The sequence below is a fragment of the Canis aureus genome, chromosome 32, assembly GCF_053574225.1.
Source record: "Canis aureus isolate CA01 chromosome 32, VMU_Caureus_v.1.0, whole genome shotgun sequence".
Classification (NCBI taxonomy): Eukaryota; Metazoa; Chordata; class Mammalia; order Carnivora; family Canidae; genus Canis; species Canis aureus.
In genome coordinates, this window is record NC_135642.1 from 39,435,402 (window position 1) to 39,455,604 (window position 20,203).

Below are 20,203 nucleotides of genomic sequence, written 5' to 3' on the forward strand. Positions count from 1 at the left end.
TTACTGGAGTATATCCATTTGTGCCCCAGCATCCTGGGCCACCTCCGCTTCAAGTGTCTGAGGCCAGATACTACTTCCCAAAAGCTGTAATCCCTTATCCTGTCTCCCTAACAGCAATGTAATTATATCCCCTATCTTTTCAGAGGCAAATGCATGGATAATTCTTGACAGCCATATTCAACATGTTTAGCTGTCTGAGGATTCATCATGGCTGTCCTCTTGGACAGAGATGGCTAAAAAGTAAATAAGACAAGGAAGACAGTTTAAGATTATTTTACACAGGAATAGGATTATTAGTAACACGTCACAAGATATTCCAACCCAAAGGCTGTCTTCGGTGACTTAAGATTCCAGTGAAATACTTTTTAAAAATTTAAGTAGATTCAAAGTTGCTTCTTGAAAAAGAACTGAGACTTTGCTTGAGGTAGTTTTTAAATCAACTGGTGCAAAAATAAGATAGGATTCTATCTTTCTAATCGAGCAGAAATATGCACCTGATTTTCATATATATGTGAATTACATTTATGAGATATAGAAAAATATAAAATATAGCTAGAAATTAGATATGTGAGGGATGCTTGGGTGGCTCATTGGTTGAGCATCTGCCTTTGGCTCAGGGCATGATCCTAGATCCAGGAATCCAGTCCCGCATTGGGCTCCCCGCAGGGAGCCTGCTTCTCCCTCTGCCGATGTCTCTGCCTCTCTCTGTATGTCTCTCATGAATAAATAAATAAAATATTTTTAAAAAGATATGTGAAATATATGGAATCTCTAGAAATATATAGAAATATACATTAAATATATGATATATATAAATACAGAAATACGTTATTATTAATCTTGGCTTGTATAGGAGCTGCTTTCACAGCTATGCTTCTTCTGTAGAGAAGGAGGGGGAGGAGGGAGGGAGAGAGAAAGAGATAAAGAAGGCTTCTTGGTCAGTTACCCTTTGAAATGTAAAGAAATGACTCCAGATATTATTAATTTTTGAAATATAAACACACAGCTCTGGGAGACAAATTTCTTTTTTTCCAGAGTTGTCTATCTACATAATCATCCTTAGATCCAGGTGCCAACATTCTATTCTCAGAAAATCCTGGTCATACAGAAACATGAACATCTTCACATTGTTTTTCCATGTAGAATAGCCGTACACGTAAAGCATAGCCTTTCTGGGGCCTCAGCTACATACCCTGAGTGTTCAGTGAGGTCTTTCCACTGTGTCCGGTTGGAACCCCAGTGTCTTCCAGCTCCACATGGCCTCTAGGTACTCTTCATCTCACAGCCCTTCAATAGTTCTATTTCCCTGGGCTTCCAAGAGCCTAGTCCTGTGTCAGTGCATCCTGATATTCAGCCAAATATTTAAAAGACCCCTGTGCAGATTTCTAGAGTTTCTTTTCTATGTAGCTCCCTCTTTTCCCTGCAAATTCCAGCAGCCTCAACAGACCCAAACTCTGACCTCCATTTCATCCATCCAGTGAAATCGATGTTCTCTTTTTAACTACACTTCCCTGTGCTGTGATCTGGAAAGTGCCTCCAGGTGAATGTGGCTTTCTTGTGTCTCTCTTCTCCAAAGATCACAGCCCTATGCTGTCCTATGTTCAGTGCTTGCTTTGTATATTTTGTCCAGTTCCATAGTTGTTTACACTGGGAGAGTGAGTCTCATACTATCATTGCAAATTGCAAATGTTTTCTATCAGATTTTCAGATTATCATCCTATATATCATCTTTGCCAGCTATCTATCTGGCTCTTAAAGGTTATGAATTCCCTTTAAATTAACAATAGTATGTTCCTGTAGCTAGAAAACAATTATATAATCGAATCCTGAATTGGCAGGTGTATAGTTTCTCTAAAAAGACTTCCTGTATTTAAAATGAACAGTTTAGAAATGGGCTTAAAAATATGTTAGATTCTTAAAAAAAAAAGTTAGATTCTTTAAACTCCTCTCCAGTATGATATTATTTGTTCAGAAAAGTTCATGCTCTCTTTATTACTTTATCTTCCTGTAGAAATAGTTTTAAAAACTTTGGATTAGCAGATTCTAATTTTTACTGAAGAGACTAAGAAAAGGACTAACTAAATCAGAAAACTCTAGCTGGTGAAATCTGCAGTTGAGCATAGATTTTATTATGGGTAAAAGTGAAAAGGAAACACTACAGATGTATGATTAAATTATTAGGATGTTTTTTTCAAAAGCACATGCAATAAATATGTTTACATTTAGTTCATTCTTGAGTCTTTATGTGAGATTTCAGGATCAATGTCACTTTCAAAAGAAAAATATTTCCCCTATTTGTGTTGGAAAAATACAAGTGATTTAAAAGCTGTGTTAAATTAGGGATAAATTTATAAGAATTGTGTAGTTCTTTGGAAGCTCCTTTTAATGTTTGAAGGGATAATTGATAATCATACTCTTTCTTCTGCTCTAAGTTTTGAACCAATTAAAAGATGTTTCAATTAAATCAGACAAATAGAGTACAAAATAACAGAATGTAGTTTAGATATACATATACAATCAGGCTTCCCAATACACCTGTCCTGAATTGGATGTTTGACTCATTGTGTCACTGGTAGAGAAATTGGAAAACAGAGCTACTCCTCTGAGAGGGGTGGAGCTGAAGAGAACGCTCCCATCCTGGAGACTGGGTAGCCTGAAAGAAAGAGAACCCATGATTATTGTGTTTGCACTTTTGGGAACTTACCTTTTAGAAAGTGTGTGTGTGTGTGGTGTGAATAGATTATTAAATGGATTGAATTAGTTGTTTTCTCCATATTAGTTTTTAGTATTAAAGATGAGTTTTATGAAGGGCTGAAATATAACTTGGTCAGGAAGGAAAATTATTGCTTGATCTTAAAAGTGTATTTATGTAATCAAGCCTTGGTTGAAAGAAGACCGTATTTAATCCTTTAAGAAAGCTTGTTTATAGCCAGGTAAGGAAGTTGCAAGTTGGGATTCCTTGTGAATAAGGAGGATACGTCTGGATTCTTGCCTTGGAGGGAAGTGAATCAGTTAGACTTGTTTGTCCTATGCACATAAAAAGGTATCACAGTGACTTAAGATACCTTAAAAGGGTAGTTCAAAACTGTCAGCTAATTTCTGAGAATTGTTTTTGGTAGAACTTCTTTTCATGGCTTAAAAAGAAATTGACAGTGTCACTTGTAGACCTTGTGTTAGAGACCATAGTTTTTAGGTTAGATATCTCTTAGAAAGCACTGCACAAATCTGTGAGATTAATAATATTTTTTGCTAGTTCCTTTGATCTTATCTTTGGGACTTGCTTTTTTGCACTTACAGACTATCCCCTTTTAATTTTCCAAAATGATTGGCTAGAGGGGTTTTGAGAATGATGCCAATGTTTCATAGCTGTGTGGGTTCAGGATCTGGGGCTATCTTCAGGATATCCAGAGAATGGAAGCTAATAATTGGTCCTCCTCCTCCTTTACAATTTCATTAAAATATCTTCTTAATTTCTTTCATCTAAGAATTTAAAATTGGTTCCCAGTTGGTTGTTGAAGAACACTGATTATGCAGTTCTATATGTAAAACAGTAAAGGCATTGTGGGGAGTGACAAGACACATTTATGGCTTCTGTTTTCTATGAGTGTGAATATAATCTAATGACCAAGAACACACAAAGAACTGGATGATAGAAATGTAAAACAAACACATCCTGCGTTTTGTAGAAAAGCCAACAGGCCCAGAATCACAGTCCATCAGCTTTGCAGCTCTGGTATAAAGAATACTTCTTCCCTGATAACTCTGGGAGACGGTTTCTGAAGGGCCTTAATGTTCATAAGTATGACCCTGGACCAGCAGCATCAGCATTGCTGGGGAGCTTATTAGAAATCCAGACTCTCAAACCCTACCCTAAGCCTACTGGATCAGAACTGTCATTTTAAAAAGATTCAAATGTACGTTACAGCCTGGGAAGCCCTATTGCTGAGGACTCTGATGGTGCTTATTTAGGTCAAGGGCCCAGTCAGAACTCATCGCTCTGGCTAGGGGTATCTAGGGCACACTGAATGCTCAAGCCTGGGACATATGTTTCCTGTCTCCTAGGGCAGTGAGGGCGGTGGGATCAGTATGTGGATTGGGTTTACTACAGAACAGAGGTGTTCTGTTGCTAGGGTAAGGGAAGCACCTAATAATAGGTGCCCAATAAACTTATTTCTTCCTTTCATCCCTATGCTCACATTAATGTTGGGACTAGCTGTTCACTAGCTCTTTCATGTTGGGCTGTTTCATCTCATTTTGTCTGTCTGTGTGCACGTGCGTGCACGCTTCAGGGTTCTACTCCTAGCCTCACCTCACAATGCCATCTGTCTGCTTGACCTAGATATTAGGGATCTTTTATTCTTCCACAGCATGGTTCTGCTATCCCACCTCAAAAACATATGAACGCTGTAAGGATAAGCACGCACATACCTGAGCCTCAGTCCGACTTTTGCTTCCTTGCACTCTTGGTAAACATGTGTGCATCACTGCCTGCTTTGGTTCTGCTACTAGGTCATTAATCCTTGGAGTCATGCCTTTTCAAGTTGTGAACTGTTAAAATACATTTGTATTTACTAGGAGTCATACTCTTAGCCCTAAGGAATTATACTCCTAAGTGACTACCTTTTAGAAAATTTTTACATACAGGGAAAGACAAAGTTATAATCATTTACAATTATTACTCATTTTTTAAAAAAGATTTGTTTATTTATTTTGGAGAGAGAAAGAATGCACAGGAGCACAGGGGCTAGGGGCAGAGAGAGTGGGAGAGAGAGAATCTCAAGCAGACTCCCTGCTGAGTGTGGAGCCAGACCCAGGGCTCAGTTTCACAACCCTGAGATCATGACCTGAACCAAAATCAAGAGTCATTTGCTTAACTGACTAAGCCTCCCAGGTGCCCTTGTTATATTAATCATTTTGTTGCTCAGATTTTCCCAGATCCTAGATTTGTCAAGCTGGCTCCTGTCCTCTTTTGATATGTCCTCATCATTTTTTAAACTCTTCCTTACTTTCTAGCACATCAGGATATTCCAGGATCATCTTCTGCAGCCCTGGCTTTGGAATTAAACAGTTTTCATTACTTTTAGTGGAAAATGGTATTTAGAAAGCAAGAGTTAAGTGCTAAGGATGTTCATGGTTACTGTGGTATCTTTGCTTCTAGGCTTTCTCAATGGATAGTATGTGTGCGAGCGTGCTATACATTTATTTATCTGTGTATATTAATACAGATAAAAGCTGTGGCTTCATACTGACACTCTTCATGAATTTTATCATGAAACTTCCAGTTACAGTCCACTACCACTGGGCTTATTTTAGCAATCCACCATGTTTATAACTACTTCTTCTGACATTGACTCCCATTATATGTATTTATTTATTTGGTCAGTTTTTGAATGTATAGAAAATAGTTTCAGAATTGGTAACCCATACTTCTCTGGGAGGAGAAAGACTATTAACCAGGGTTCAATATTTATTTACACTGTTTTGTCTTTCACAGAAAATACAATCAAAGAAGTTCAGAAGTTGCTTGAGTTAGCTCTCCTCCACAGTTTTCAGGGTGATTATGTTATTCATTTGAACAGTAAAATTTATTTGTTTCATTTGTATCTATTTTTTGTTGTTTTTTCCCCCTCAACCCTCCTATAATTTGATAATGTTTATTTTTCTCTTCGTGTAATAATGACATGGTACCAAAGCTCAAACCATACAAAAAGGAATCTCTCAGAGATCCGTCACTTTCCTATTCTTTCTACCTCACACCCAACCCCATTCTTCTTTCTATTCTGTTTCAACACACACCTATAGGAAGCCAATTTCATAAGTTTCTGGGTGAGCCTTCTGTTGTTCCTTTTTGCAGAAATCAGCAGATAAGTGAGTACTAAAAAGGAATTTGCACAAGATTTTTTCTTGTGTGCTTTCCAATGTTTGTATTAGAGCCCTGATCCACTTGGAGATTATTCTTGCATAGTGTAGAGTTTGGAGCTAATTTAATTTTTTTTCACATGTCTATTCAGTTACGCCAGAGCCATTTATTAAAAAGTCCATGTCTGCCCCAGTGATTTGGGGTTCTCTATCTTTAGTGTCAACTTGTCTAACTCCATTAAGAAGCTTTGGTATTGGGCAGCCCTGATGGCTCAGCGGTTTAACGTTGCCTTCAGCCCAGAGCGTGATCCTGGAGACCCAGGATCGAGTCCCACGTCGGGCTCCCTTAATGGAGCCTGCTTCTCCCTCTGCCTGTGCCTCTGCCTCTCTCTCTGTGTGTCTCTCATGAATAAATAAATAAAATCTTTTTTTTTTTAAAGAAGCTTTGGTATTTTTATTGGGATTGCAGTAAAATTACAAACTTGGGGAACTCATTTTTCATATTAAATCATTCTGTAGAAAAAGTGATGTATTTCCATTTATTTAAATTTGCTTATGTGTCTTTCAGGTGTGTTTGGGAAGTTTTCCTCATATAGGTTTTGCACATTTCTTGTTATATTTATTCATAAGTATTTTATCTTTCTTGTTGATACTATAAAAGGAGGTTGTCTGTACCATTATGTTTCCTAATGGGTCATTGTTTGAGTATATGAAGGCTATTAACACAGATTTCTCTGTGTTAATTTTACATTCTGCTACCTTACTGAATTCTTGTATTGTTTGGGCTAGTTTTATCATTGATTCCCTAGGGCAGCACAGTCTGATAAAACCTTCTGAACAGAATAGAAATATTCTATAACTGCTCAGTTGAGTATTTTGGTCATTAGTCACATGTCACTATTTAAGTGTAAAATAAAATTAATAAGTTAAATAAAAGTTAAATACAATTAAACAAAAAAAATTTTTTTAATGATTTTATTTATTTATTTATTTATTTATTTATTTATTTATTTATTTATTTATTTATTTATGAGAGACACAGACAGCGAGAGGCAGAGACACAGGCTCTAGAGAAACAGGCTCCATGCAGGGAGTCCAATGTGGGTCTCGATCCTGGGACTCCAGGATCATGCTCTGGGCCAAAGGCAGATGCTCAACTGCTGAGCCACTCAGGGATCCCACAGTTAAACAAAGTTAATAAAAATAATTATTTAAATTCTCAGTCACATTAGCCACATTTTAAGTCTTCAGTAGCTACATGTGTCTAAAGGCTACCATATCAGTTAGACAGCATAGTTCTTCCAGGTATGCTGTATGTCATCTGCAAATAAAGATAGTTTCACTTCTTCCCCAATTCTTATACTTTTGATCTTTTCTTTTCTTTTTCTTTTAAATTTTATTTATTCATGAGAGACATGGAGAAAAAGGCAGAGACATAGGCAGAGGGAGAAGCAGGGCTCTCTGTGGTGAGCCCAATGGTGGACTCGATCCCAGGACCCTGGGACACCAAGCCAAAGGCAGATGCTTAACCAGAGTCATCCAGGTGTCCCCATTTCTTTTATTTAATTACATTAGCTTTTATCTTCAGTAAAATATTGACTAGCAGTGAAATAGCGGGCAGACTGGCCTTACTTGTGATTTAGCCGAAATGCCTCAGATGTTTCCACATTAAGTAAAATATCCAGCTGTTTTTGTTTATATTTGTTTATATTTATAACAAATATAAACAAATATATTTGTTTATATTTTTATTATGTTAAAAAAGAGTATCCATCAACTTCTATTTTCTGGAGTGTTTTCTTTAAAAAATAATTGTTGAAATTTTTCAAAGGCCCTTTTCAGTATCTGTGAAGATAGCCATATGATTTTATTCCCTGAGATCTATTAATATAGCATAATATAGTATAGTATATAGATGTCCCAATAGTGAGCAAATTGTACTTTTAGAATAGATAGCATTTGGTCAGGTTGTATAATTTTCTTAATGTGGTGTTAAATTTTGTTTCCTAAAATTTTAGTTAAAACTCTTGTAACAATACCCGCAGGTGATGTTGATTTATCATTTTCTTTTGTTTAAAAGTACTATTTTTACAGATGTAGGAGTCAATGTTATACTTGCTTCATAAAAAGAATTAGTAAGTTTTCCTTAATTTTCAGTGCTTTTGAACAATTTGTGAAGCACTGGTACTATCTAATCTTTGAAGTTTTGATAGAATTTCCCTGTGAACCTGTGTGTGTGTGTTCATTCAGAGAACCTAGGTTGGCATAATGTCCCTGATTCTTTGCAGGCCAGCTTGTCTCTGTTTCAACTACTTAACTTTGTTTTTGTGCTACATAAACAATACAAAATGGATGAGGAGTACTATGTTCCAATAAAACTTGATTTATGGGGGTACCTGGGTGGCTTAGGCAGTTAAGAGTCTGTTAAGCATCTGCCTTGGCTCAGGTCACAGTCCTGGGGTCCTGGGATCGAGCCCCCTGTTAGGCTTTCTGCTCAAAAAGAAATCTGCTTCTCCTTCTCCCTTTGCTCCTCCCCCTGCTCCTTCTCTCTCTCTCTCTCTCTCTCTTTCTATCTCTCTCTCTCTGTCGCTCACACTCTCTCTCCTTCAAATAAATAAATAAAAAGCCAGAGCACCTAGGTGGCTCAGTCAGTTAAGTGTCTGCCTTCGGCTCAGGTTATGATCCCAGGGGTCTGGGATCCAGGCCCACCTCCCCCTCTACCCCCCATCCCAGGGTCAGGCTCCCTGCTCAGTGGGATGTCTGCTTCTCCCTCTACCTAGGTCTCTGCCTCTCTCTGTGTGTCTCTCATGAATAAATAAATAAATACAATCTTTAAAAATAATAAATAAGTATATAAATAAATAAAATCTTTAAAATAAACTTGATTTTTGTACACAGAGATTTGGATTTCATATAGTTTTCATGTCATGACATGTCATTCTTTTGAGTTTTTTACAGTCATTTAAATTTATATATATATATAGCTGTATTATTTCTTTGCATTGTAAGTTGTATTTAGGGCCTCCAAGGCCAATCTGAATTTCACTTTTGATCTTTGTGCCTAGAGGTCCTTACAGTTTTGTTCCTTTTATTTTTTTTTCTTTTATTTTTGAAGTCTAAGAATTTGTTAGGTTATGTTTTCAAATGCATCATTCTGATTCATTTTTCCAAGGTACCTGTTGGACCTTTTCAATATGTATGTTTTGGTCTTATTTCCAGAAAATTTTCTTGGGTTATAGTTTTAAGTATTAGTTCTGTTCCATTGTTTTGTTTTTTTATTTAAGAGCTCGAGTTGCACATACTTGTTTTCTTCTTTGTTTTTCTTCTAGTTCAACTACTTTACTTCTGACTCATTTTATTTCTTTGCTTCATTTTCATTCTCTTGGGTTTTTTCTGGCTTTCTTCAGTGTCCCTTAGTAACATTTTATTTGTATCTACTCTCCCTTGGGGACTTTGTAATTTTTAACCTTTGCACAATGATTTTCTTTTCACTTTATTCCTAAGTCCAATCAACTGTCTTGTCACCTCTTCCTGTTTATTGTCCAATCTGCTTTAAAGTTTTGAATTTCTAATTTAAGGTAGATTTTCCCAGCTCCAGACACTTACTTGAAGATATGTGATAGTGTGGAATGTTGTGTTACATGTTTCTTTTTGGGGAAGGGCAGCAGATTTGATTTTTATTCTTAAAACGCTTTCTATATATTTATTCTGGTTTTCTCAATTCATTTTGTGGGTTTGGGTGATTTTTAAGAATCTTCCATGAAAGGATAGCTGGGTGGCTTTGTCAGTTAAGTGTCTGCCTTCGGCTCAGGGTCCTGGGATTGAGCCCCATAGGGCTCTGCACTCAGTGTGGAGTCTACTTTTCTCTTTCCCTCTAACTATCCCTCCTACTCATGTTCTCTGTCTCTGTCTCTCTCAAATAAATAAATAATTTTTTTTAAAGGAATCTTCCATCAAGGGTGTCTTCTGTCAGTGCAGCAAAGCACAGTTGAGGGGTGTTGTGTGTATGTGTGTGTATATAAAAGGGGTCGTATATCCTTTTAAATGTTTAAATTTTGACTCTCTTTTATCTTGCAAAGCTCTAAATTCCCCCTTTGCCCCTTTTCACTCTGACCATCCGGTCTCCAAAGAGCTCATCTACTTTCCTTTCTACCTTGTCAAAAGCAATGCCTTGTTGAAGACTGCCACCTTGAATCATGTGCTCCTTAAAGTCCCTTCCTTGTAGTACATGCTCAGATCTACTAGCGCTCTTCCCATCTTGTTGTGCCTACTGTGGGCTTCTGCTGGTGATTTTACATTGGTTTTAGACTTACCACTAGCTCCTCTTTTCTTTCTTCTACATAGTTTTTTTCTCATATTTGCCCTTGTATATTACCTGTTTACAGGTAACTTGATATTTGGGCCTTCTCTGTCTTTTAGTTATGTTAGGGGCATTGGTTTTCTGTAATTTGTTCTTAGTTGTTCTGTATTGGTATGGAACCAAACCAGAGAGGGTGGGTTTGGGACATTCATTTCGTCTCTTTGTCTACCTCGTGTGTGTGTGTGTGTGTGTGTGTGTGTGTGTGTGTGTATTTCTCTTAAGGAAACTACATTCTGGTAATATATATATTCCTTTAGAGTAGCAATTTAATCCTGTTCTATTATTCATCTTTTTGTTTTTAGTACCAATCTCCATGCCTATCATATAGTAGTCTTTAAATCTTCCTTTTTCCTATTAGTAATTAAAGTTGCAAATAAACTTACCTAGATCCCTTTTCCCAAGGGCTACAGCTAGCTAAAGGATTGTAACATGAAATTAAAACTCCCTTACCTATTCCCACATCAGCTAGGGGAGCAGCACTGGAGTTCTTACTTGAAAACCTGAATATATAGAAATTGCTATGTTGCTCATGAATGAAGGAATTTGATGCACAGGAGTCTCGTGAGATGATGCCATTCAGTTTAGAGGAAAACCCCATGGTTCCTGAATGAATACATCCTTCTTATTGTTATTCTTATGCTTGACTATGATATGAAATGAGGTGTCAGAAATCTGTTGTTCCAATATGAAGAGAAAACAGTGCTGCATTATGCTACTGCATTTAAAATTGGGAAGGTCAAAAGTGCTACGATGAATATTTAATGTTCTGATGAAATCTTAGGGGAAATGATGTTCTGTTCACCAATACCAGTTTCACACTGAAATCTTGACAGTCACTCAGTCTCATTTATATAGCAAATGAAATGTAATTTCATTTCCCTAAAGCTACCATTTCTTTTTTTTAAGATTTTATTTATTTATTCATGACAGACACAGAGAGAGAGAGACAGAGAGACAGAGACACACAGACACACAGGCAGAGGGAGAAGCAGGCTCCATGCAGGGAGCCTGACGTGGGACTCGATCCTGGGTCTCCAGGATCACACCCTGGGCTGAAGGCAGTCGCTAAACCGCTGAGCCACCGGGGCTGCCCTGTAGCTATCATTTCTATAAGAGATAAAAATACCTTTGTCAGTTCATGATTCAGAAAGAGAAAGTGGTAGGTACAGATATGTGGATCAAACTGAAGAAAATACAGGAAGATTTATTTACAAGTGTTATGGACTGAGTTATGTCCCCCAAAATTCACATGTTAAAGTCCTAGCCCCCAGTACCTCAGTGTATGACTATATTTGGAGATAGGGCATTTAAAGAGGTAATTAAGGTTAAAAAAGAGGTCCTGTGCTGAGCACTAATCAATTTGATAGTGTCCTAAGAAGAAGAAATTAAGAATCCTACACATACAGAAGAAAAATTGTGTGAAGACTTGAGAGAGATGATGACTATCTTCAGTCCAAGGAGAGAGGCCTCAGAAGGAATCAACCCTACTGACACTTTGGTCTTGGACTTCTAACCTCTAGAACAGTGAGAAAATAAATTTCTGTTCTTTAAGCCACACAGTTTGTGGTACTTTGTTGACAGCCCTAGTAAACTAATACTACAAGGATATTCATCATAGAATTTTAGGATAACAGCTCAAAATGGAAACAACATAAGTGTCCAACAATGGAGGCATAAGTTATATAGATCTCTAAAACTACCTATCCTGCCTGCTCTGACATTCTCTTTGACGGCGGAAAAGTAGTCAAGGATGCAGGCTGCTGCCATTATAAGTAACCTGAGCCAAGTCATGAAAATTATTAATAGAATAAGCTCCACTGTCTTTCAGTTTATAGCTTCCTCTGTGCAATGAGTAGAATAGAAAGGCTCCACAGAATAAGACATTAGTTTTATTTGTCCTGGTCACAAACATGCCAGAGAGAAAAAAATTGTGCCTACAGATTTTAAACTGCATTGGCTCAAAATATCCCTTTTCCCCAAATGGTTTTATTCTCTGTTTTCTACACAAATTCCCTCCAAACTCTACCTCAGAGCCTCCTTTGAAATAAGATTTAAACTGTTCAGTATTCTTTTTTATCTTCTCTCCATTATTATCTCTAGTTACCATGCCAAAGCCAAGATATACTTAGTTATATCTGATAAGTAACTGTTTTTTGCCAACAAAACCTTACAATATAGTTCCCAAAATTCATTACAAGTTTACTTCTCATATATGTTATTTTTTATAATTTCTCTCCATTTCATTATAGTAGATTCCTCCCACAGATGAGTAGAATTCAGTAAGTAAATTAGAATATTCCCCAAATATTGAAATATTATGCATGTATTAAAAATAATATAGAAATAATTAGTAACATGAAAAGTGTTGGTAAAATGTAAAGAAAGCTGTATACAAAGCTATTTTATGTAACATGATCCATTTTGTTAAAAAATATATAAACAAGTCTACCTTTAGGAGAGATGTTACATGGTTTAATTTTAGTCTTACATTTTTCCAGAATCTCCTAATGATTATGTATTTTATAATAAAGAGGGGGAAAAAGAAGAAAGGAACCGCTAGGAAGAAGGCTGCTGATGTAATCTCGTTCCACAGTTAAGATTTTTGTTGCATAATTATGGGGTGAGGTAAGGTTTTTTTTTTAAAAAAGAAACAACACTATTATTATTATTTCATTCTATATTTGTTATAGCAAAGACAAACATTTACAATGTGGAAAGTGAGGGGACGCCTGGGTGGCTCAGCATCTGGTTAAGCGCCTGCTTTCAGAAGCCCAGGGCGTGATCCAGAGTCCATGATCGAGTCCCACGTCGGGCTCCCTGCATGGAGCCTGCTTCTCCCTCTGCCTGTGTCTCTGCCTCTCTCTCTCTCTCTCTCTCTCTCTCTCTCTCTGTGTGTGTCTCATGAATAAATAAATAAATAAAATCTTTAAAAAACGACAACAGAGTAGAGAGTGAGTGTGCCGTCCCACAACCCCCAGTCTCAGTTGCAGAAGTACGATTGTTAAGAGTCTGGTGAGAACCTATTAAGGAAGGATTCTAACAGATTTTTGTTCCTGTGCCAAGACCACTGATACACGAATAACATTTCTACAAATACAGAATCATGCTTTCTAGATTCTTTCTCAGCTTGTTCTTTTAGTTAGCAATGTATGTAGCAATTCTTCCATGTTAGTACTTGTAGGCCAGGGGATGATATAAAAAATGTCATAGGTATAGCATGTATATTATGGCAAGGATAGTGTACTAATTCAGAACTTTTAACCAGTATAGCACAGGCACTGTCCAGTCAGAAGAGATGCTAAACTGGGTCTCAAGGGCCCTGCTGTGTCAAGGGTTAATCTTTTTGCTGCCAAAACAACAAAGGTTCAGGACACCTCACAGCTGGGACTGGGACAATGAGGAGGGGCACTTAGGTAACTTGAGGCCAGTGACCTTTACCGACTGGCATGGAAGTATTTCAGAATTTTAACTAATGCCATCAGTTATACAAGGTGCATATCAGCCGTATATGTATATCTCATTTTTTTAATGGCTACTTTCAATTTCACTGTGTGGATTAATTTTAATTTATTTTCGGAGCCCCTTATTGATGGTTGTTTAGATAGCTTTTCATTTTTTGTTTACAAGCAATGTGGCCAATACACATTTTTGTACATATTATGTTTATGAACATGGACTAGTTTATCACAATGTGACTTTTGGAGAAAACATTTTTCTCCTTAGAACTGTGAATGTTAATATTTATTTCTTGATATTAGTGAAGAATTATAAAGCTCACATTAGAAATTTTTAACTTTAAGGGTATTTTACATTACATTAGTTTACATTAGTGAACTAATGTAAGCCTAACTTTGCCTTAGAATCGCTTATAGGACTATCAGAATAATATAACCATGACTCTACCCCTAGCAATTTTGATTCAGATATGGATGGGTTCTAGGTATTTGTGTTTTTTAAATAGCTCCACAAATGATTTTGATGCCCAGTCAGTAAAGAAACTACTGAAATGTGGAGGAGTTAATATTTTAAAATAGGACAAGGTGATACAACTTGGTGATGTGTAACACTTAGAAAAAAGTATTGGTGAAGATGTGAAGCTACTAGAGCTCCTGTACCTGCCAGTGAGAGCGTACAGCAATAAATCATTTCGTAAAGCTCTGGAAGTGTATTAAGTCCACTTACTACCATACTTTATGACTCAGCAATAACACTCTTAGGTATAAACTCCACAGAAATGCTTAACGTGTTCACCTGAATGTCCTTAGTTGCACTATTTAGAATAACTTCAAATACAAACAAGCTAAATTGTGATCCAATAGTAGAATAGAGAAAGTGAGTTTAATGTAATACTATCTAGCAATGAGAGTCCTTAAACTACAGCTGCATGTAATATGGATGAATCTCAAAACATATGTGAAACTTAAGAAGCCAGATTCAAATAATTGCATATGAATGATTTCATTTACACAAAGTTAATAGAGAGGCAAGTCTTATCTATAGTTAGACTCAAGAGAATGCTTACTTTGAGGAGTAATCGCTGTAAGGGGACATGGTAGCAGGGAGGCATCAAGGCGCGTAAGTTATGAGAGAGGAAGAATTTTCTTTCTGCTTTTCTAGTATCTTTGGCTTGTTTAATAATTACATTGACATAAGACAGATTAACAGGAGAAAAACAAATATAATTACATATGTACAGGAGCCCCATGAAAATATGAGACCCAAGGGCAAATTGATCAGTAGAGGCTTGTATGCCATCCTGAGCTAAGGAATGGGATAGTGGCATAGAGCTTCAAAGGGGAGGAGGATGATTCACAGCATGATAAGAAGAGCAGATGTTTGGTAAATAGATGTTTGCCCTGCCATACATATAGATCTTTCAGATAAAAAATTCTCTCTTTCTGAGCCAGGCCCCCTTTTTAAGTTCTTTTAAATAGTTAAGGAAAAGGGAAAAGTTTTCTTGGGTCTTAATTGCCTTCAGCTCAGAATAATTCACACACCAAAGTGGCATATTTTGGAGTCATGTATTCTGCTCCCCATCAGTCCCACTTTTGAAACTTCCCCAAGAAGTTTCACAGTGCCAAAATTGACTTGGTAGATTGGTCCATTTCACTGAACCAGTCCCTTAGTGCTGAGAGTAGGTCAATTTAGACAGTCGTGTCTCCGTTCAGTAGGCAGCTATGCATGTAGATTTCCAAAGTTAGGTCTGTGGCACAAGCCATCAGGTATTTAATAAGAGACATTTCTATGGAAACAAAAGAAAAACAGTGATTAATGATTGGAGGAGATTGTAATCCCAGTTTCTGGGATTCTGAAGGCAGCTAGTCAAGAAGATATGTGAATGTTTGGCTCAAAGCAGCTTCAGATAGAGTAAGGGAAGGTGGTGGCAATCTGATAGATTTCCTGATTTGCAGTTGAATGTCCCGGGTGATCTTTCTGAATGGTCATAAGCAACAGGCAAGACTGTCCATTCTATTGGGGTTATATTTCTCTAAAGTTTATATCAAATTGTCCAACTTTGTTTACATGGCTTCAGAAAAAGAGCAGTTTTAGTTATCAGTGATTCCAAGTCAGAAGGGTGGGAGAAAAGTCAGAAATGTTAGTTTGGAGAGTTGTAGTCAAATACTAAAGAAAACTAAAAATTCAGGTTCTAGTCAAGTTTACCAGTACAAACAAAACCTCAAAGACAATTAATAATATTAGAAACTAATATGCAGAAAAGCATATCACTGAAATTATTTGTCTCTTGATAGTCACACCCAGTTTTGTCAGAGAAAACTACAATAAGACTAATTTGTTTGCAAATTAAACCTAGTTTCAATAAACTTGACCTGATTCTTTATATATAAGTGCAGCAAGAATGATGACGGATCGTTTAGAATCTTTTAATCTGTTCTGTTGGAACTTTTATTTTTTTTAAGATTTTATTTATTTATTCATGAGAGACACAGAGAGAGAGGCAGAGACACAGGCAGAGGGAGAAGTAGGCTCCATGCAGGAAACCTGATATGGGACTCGATCCTGGGACTCTGGGATCACACTCTGAGCCAAAGGCAGATGCTTAACCACTGAGCCACCCAGGCATCCCAACTGTTGGAACTGGTTTTTTTTTTGTTGGAACTTTTTATAAGGAATCTCAGATTTGTCTTTTTAAAAGCTGTGTGAGAATAAGAAGCCAAACCAGGGTCTCACCATCAGACTTTGTATGTAATACCTATAGAATTGGTTGAGTTCCTTTCCTCTTGAGGTCCCCAAAATGTCCTGAGGTTTCTGAGTTTACTGGGAAGTGGCCTTCTTTACACACCTAGTGAGACTGCTGAGAACCCTGTAAGCAAGGTACCAGGCCAATTTTTCCAATGGGTTTTATTGGCTCCATAAAGTCAACTTTAGTTCCTTAAAGCTATCTGGCATATCTGATGCTTAGTACATTCTCAAAAATGACATTTCAGCCAAAGCCTTGGCAATATAACCAATATTTCCAGTTGTGTCCTATTACAAGGAGAATAGATTCTTACTGAATTTATGCAAATAACTGTATTGGTATGAAAATAAGAGTTCTAAGTTTCCCAATTTTGGAGTGATCAGTAGGGAGAAAAAGTAATTGTTTCATCTTTGTTCACAAAGATATATCTTACTGAAATTGTTGATAGCTTAAGAGAAAAGAGAAGTTTCCTTAAACCTGGAAAAACAGCATAAAAGAACCTTTTATGAACATTATGAACATTTCATAATGTCTCAATGAAAAAGTCATAAAAACTTTAGTCATTTTCATCATCTCATTCTGTCTCATGTTATTAATTCTACTTGAATGCAGTTTTTCCATTAGTTCTGTAAATTGTTACCAAGTTCAGTTTTATGATCTTAAATTATTTGAAACCTGTACATATCAAAAGTCCTTTCCTCAAATCCCTTTGAAAATGAAGTACTTTTGAAGGAGCACTTTTGCAAAGCATCAGCGTAAGACAATAATTATCTGTAAATAACAAACCTTTAAAATGCCCATTGTTAAATATCTGATGAAATTCATTATAATGGAATTGATACAGAAATGTGTTTATTTTTGTGGCCCACAACATTTTGAGATTATAACTGGAATTATGATGATAACATAATCAGCGGTGCTCATACCAAATCTTTGCCAGAATTGCTGTTTCCAAGGAAGTAGTTCCACAAATGTTTTCTCTTGCTAATTTAGAAAATGGAAACGACTCTCACCACTCTCACTTCCATCAGATCTTGTAAGGAGAAATCCAGGAGACTGATATGGTAAGAATTCTAACCTTATGCTGGCTTTTGTCAGAGGTCCCAGCATCTCTCAGCTACAGTATCCATGTCCAGCCAGTGAAGATCCCTTTATGGTCACCAGCTGTAGGGAAGGAAAATTTCCCTTCTACCCTGCTAGGTTCTTTGGCTGATTTAATAATTAAATTGACAGATTACCAGGAGAAAAACAAATTTAATTACATATGTGCAGGAGCCCCATGAAAATATGAGGCCTAAGGCAAGTCAAAGTTGAGGCTTACTATGCTATCCTGAGCTAAGCAATGAGATGGGGCGTGAGACTTCAAAGAGAAGGAGAATAATTCAGAGGATGATGAGGAGAGCAGATGTTTGGTAATTAGATGTTTGTCCTGCCATAAAACGTTATCTCTGATAAAACTATCTTTCTGGGCCAGGCCTCCTATCTAAATTCTTTTAGGTAGCTAAGGGAAACAGTAAAAGTTTCTCTTAAATTTGCTGAGTTTGGTTGTCTTCAGCTCAAAATAATCCACACTCCAAAGGCCATGTATTTTGGAGTCACATATTCTACTCCTCATTAGGGTAATGTTTTGTTTCTTAATCTGGAGACTATTTACGTGGTATGTTCAGTTTGTGCAAAGTCATGAAGCTGCATACTTAGGACTTTTCTGTATTTGTATTACGTCTGATGAAAAGTTCAAAAAATACTGTAAAATCATCAATAAAAGGAAGTTCCTCTATTCCTTTACTAATAATGCAATTATCTCATGATAGAATAATATCTATCCTTCAATTAATTGTAAAAGAGGAATTTGGTCTGCAGTGGTATACTGGAGCCAATTTATGTTGGCTCACTAGACTAACTTATATGCATCTTTTCAATTCAGCATCATCTTGGTAGCTTGAAGTTGGCCATGTTGGGAATATTTACACCATGGAAATTGGCAAATTCTACATCAGTCTGTTATTTTCCCAGAGAGCTGTTTACCTACACAGTGCAGAACTTAGATCTCTTTGCATACAGGAATATTATTTGGCTTGCTTTATAGACAGTGTAATTTTTAAACAATTAATATAAATGTTGAAAGTGGCTAAAATGAACATGCTCTTTAGAATTGTTGTCACACTTTGAGACTGCATAGAATCCTTCTCTTTTTCTTCTGTAAATTCGTGGAGACTTATTTGCATTCACATGTCACTTTGTAAGAGGAAATAGATCATGAAGAGCTTTCTTGTCACTTTAAAATTGGGTGTCACAAATTAGCATTACAAGAATATTACTATGACTTGAAATCTACTCTTGGTAATTAGAGACATTGTGAATCTCCTGAGACTGAAGTTATGTTGCTTTTTTCTTTTTGCTGCTAGAAAATGAGTAAGCTAATACAGAAAGGTAATAAAATTGTCACCTGCAATTCTGAGACCCTCAGTTCTGTGCTGGTGTCTTTTGTTAGCCAGATTCGTACAGACATAATAGATACTCTCCTTGTTGAATTGTCAATGGCATTGTTGCAGCAAAAGATGCCTAAAGAGACAGTTTAACATTTTCCTCTATTCTGTTTAATTCTTTACATCTCGACCTCCTCCTTTTCACTTCCCTTTTGTTTCTGTCTATAGCCATATTGTTCTATTTATTTTTCTCTGGTGTCCCTTTAGCCTCTCAAATATTAAATTCTTTTAAATACTGTGAAAAGGGCAGCCCCGGTGGCTCAGCGGTTTAGAGCCACCTTTGGCCCAGGGTGTGACCCTGGAGACTGAGGATCGAGTCCCATGTCAGGCTCCCTGCGAGGAGCCTGCTTCTCCCTCTGCCTGTGTCTCTGCCTCTCTCTCTCTCTCTCTTATGAATAAATAAATAAAATCTTTAAAAAAAATAAAATTAAATAAATACATACATATACATACATACCGTGATAAGCAGGTTAAACTACTTTAATAGTTTCCCCAGGGGAAATTTGGAGATCTTCTTCATGTATGTAAAAAAAATTTTGTTTCAACTATAGTTTTGCTTCATGACAAAAAAAAATAATGGTTTATTATTAGGTGTCTTTTTTGGATTCTTTAGAACCATATTGTTTCTAAGAACCCCTTCTACCATTATGCACTAAAAATAATTTTAGTGACTAACATTACTTAAAAAGGTTCAAAATAGATGATTATTTGTTAAGGAGCATCAAACAAGAAAAACAAAAAAGTGAAAGTAATGTAAAGGGAAGAAAAAAAATGTGTTCTAGTTTTGCTTACTGTAATGTCAAAACTAATTATTGGGTTCAGCTGTTGTTCACCTATTCCACTTTTAATAAAAAACAAAACAAAACAAAAAAAAACCAAAAAAAAGTCCCCCATCTTTTCAGTATTTTAGCAATCATTGCTGATCATTGTCTGGATCCATTATTTACTTAGGAATTACAAAATAGTGATATTCCATTATTCCTCACCTTTTTAAGCTGTATTTCTTCTATAGATAAAAGTTTTATTAACTTTTTGATTACCTCAAGGAACAGTTTATGCAGGAAAGGCATGTAAATGCTTAATTCCCTTTATTTCCATCCACTAATTTTGTATTTTTTTTACTTTAATTTTTAAACTATTTTCCTACTCTGTGGAAGTTCTGTGTCTTTTCATATCTTCTTGGAGTTTACTTGTGTTTCCAAGCCTGTTTTTCTTTCTTTCTTTTTTTTTTTTTTTTAAAGATTTTATTATTTAAAGAGAGAGAGAGTGCTAATAGGGGAAAGGCAGAAAGAGAGGGAG

At 36.4% G+C, this 20,203-nt stretch overlaps 1 protein-coding gene across 7 annotated transcripts in view; it reads left to right on the top strand.

Moving 5' to 3' along the window:
* The window catches only part of LRRC49 (leucine rich repeat containing 49), a 166,702-nt gene that overhangs the window by 70,012 nt on the left and 76,487 nt on the right, over nt 1-20,203 (top strand). Inside the window, exon 1 of one of the 7 annotated variants that reach the window (XM_077881718.1) lies at nt 17,400-17,482. The exons of the other annotated variants lie outside the window; for them this stretch is intronic. Within the exon in view, the coding sequence (XP_077737844.1) occupies nt 17,415-17,482 (68 nt within the window). The 5' untranslated portion in view covers nt 17,400-17,414. Of the gene's footprint in view, nt 1-17,399; nt 17,483-20,203 lie in introns of those variants that run through there. 7 annotated transcript variants of the gene reach the window in all.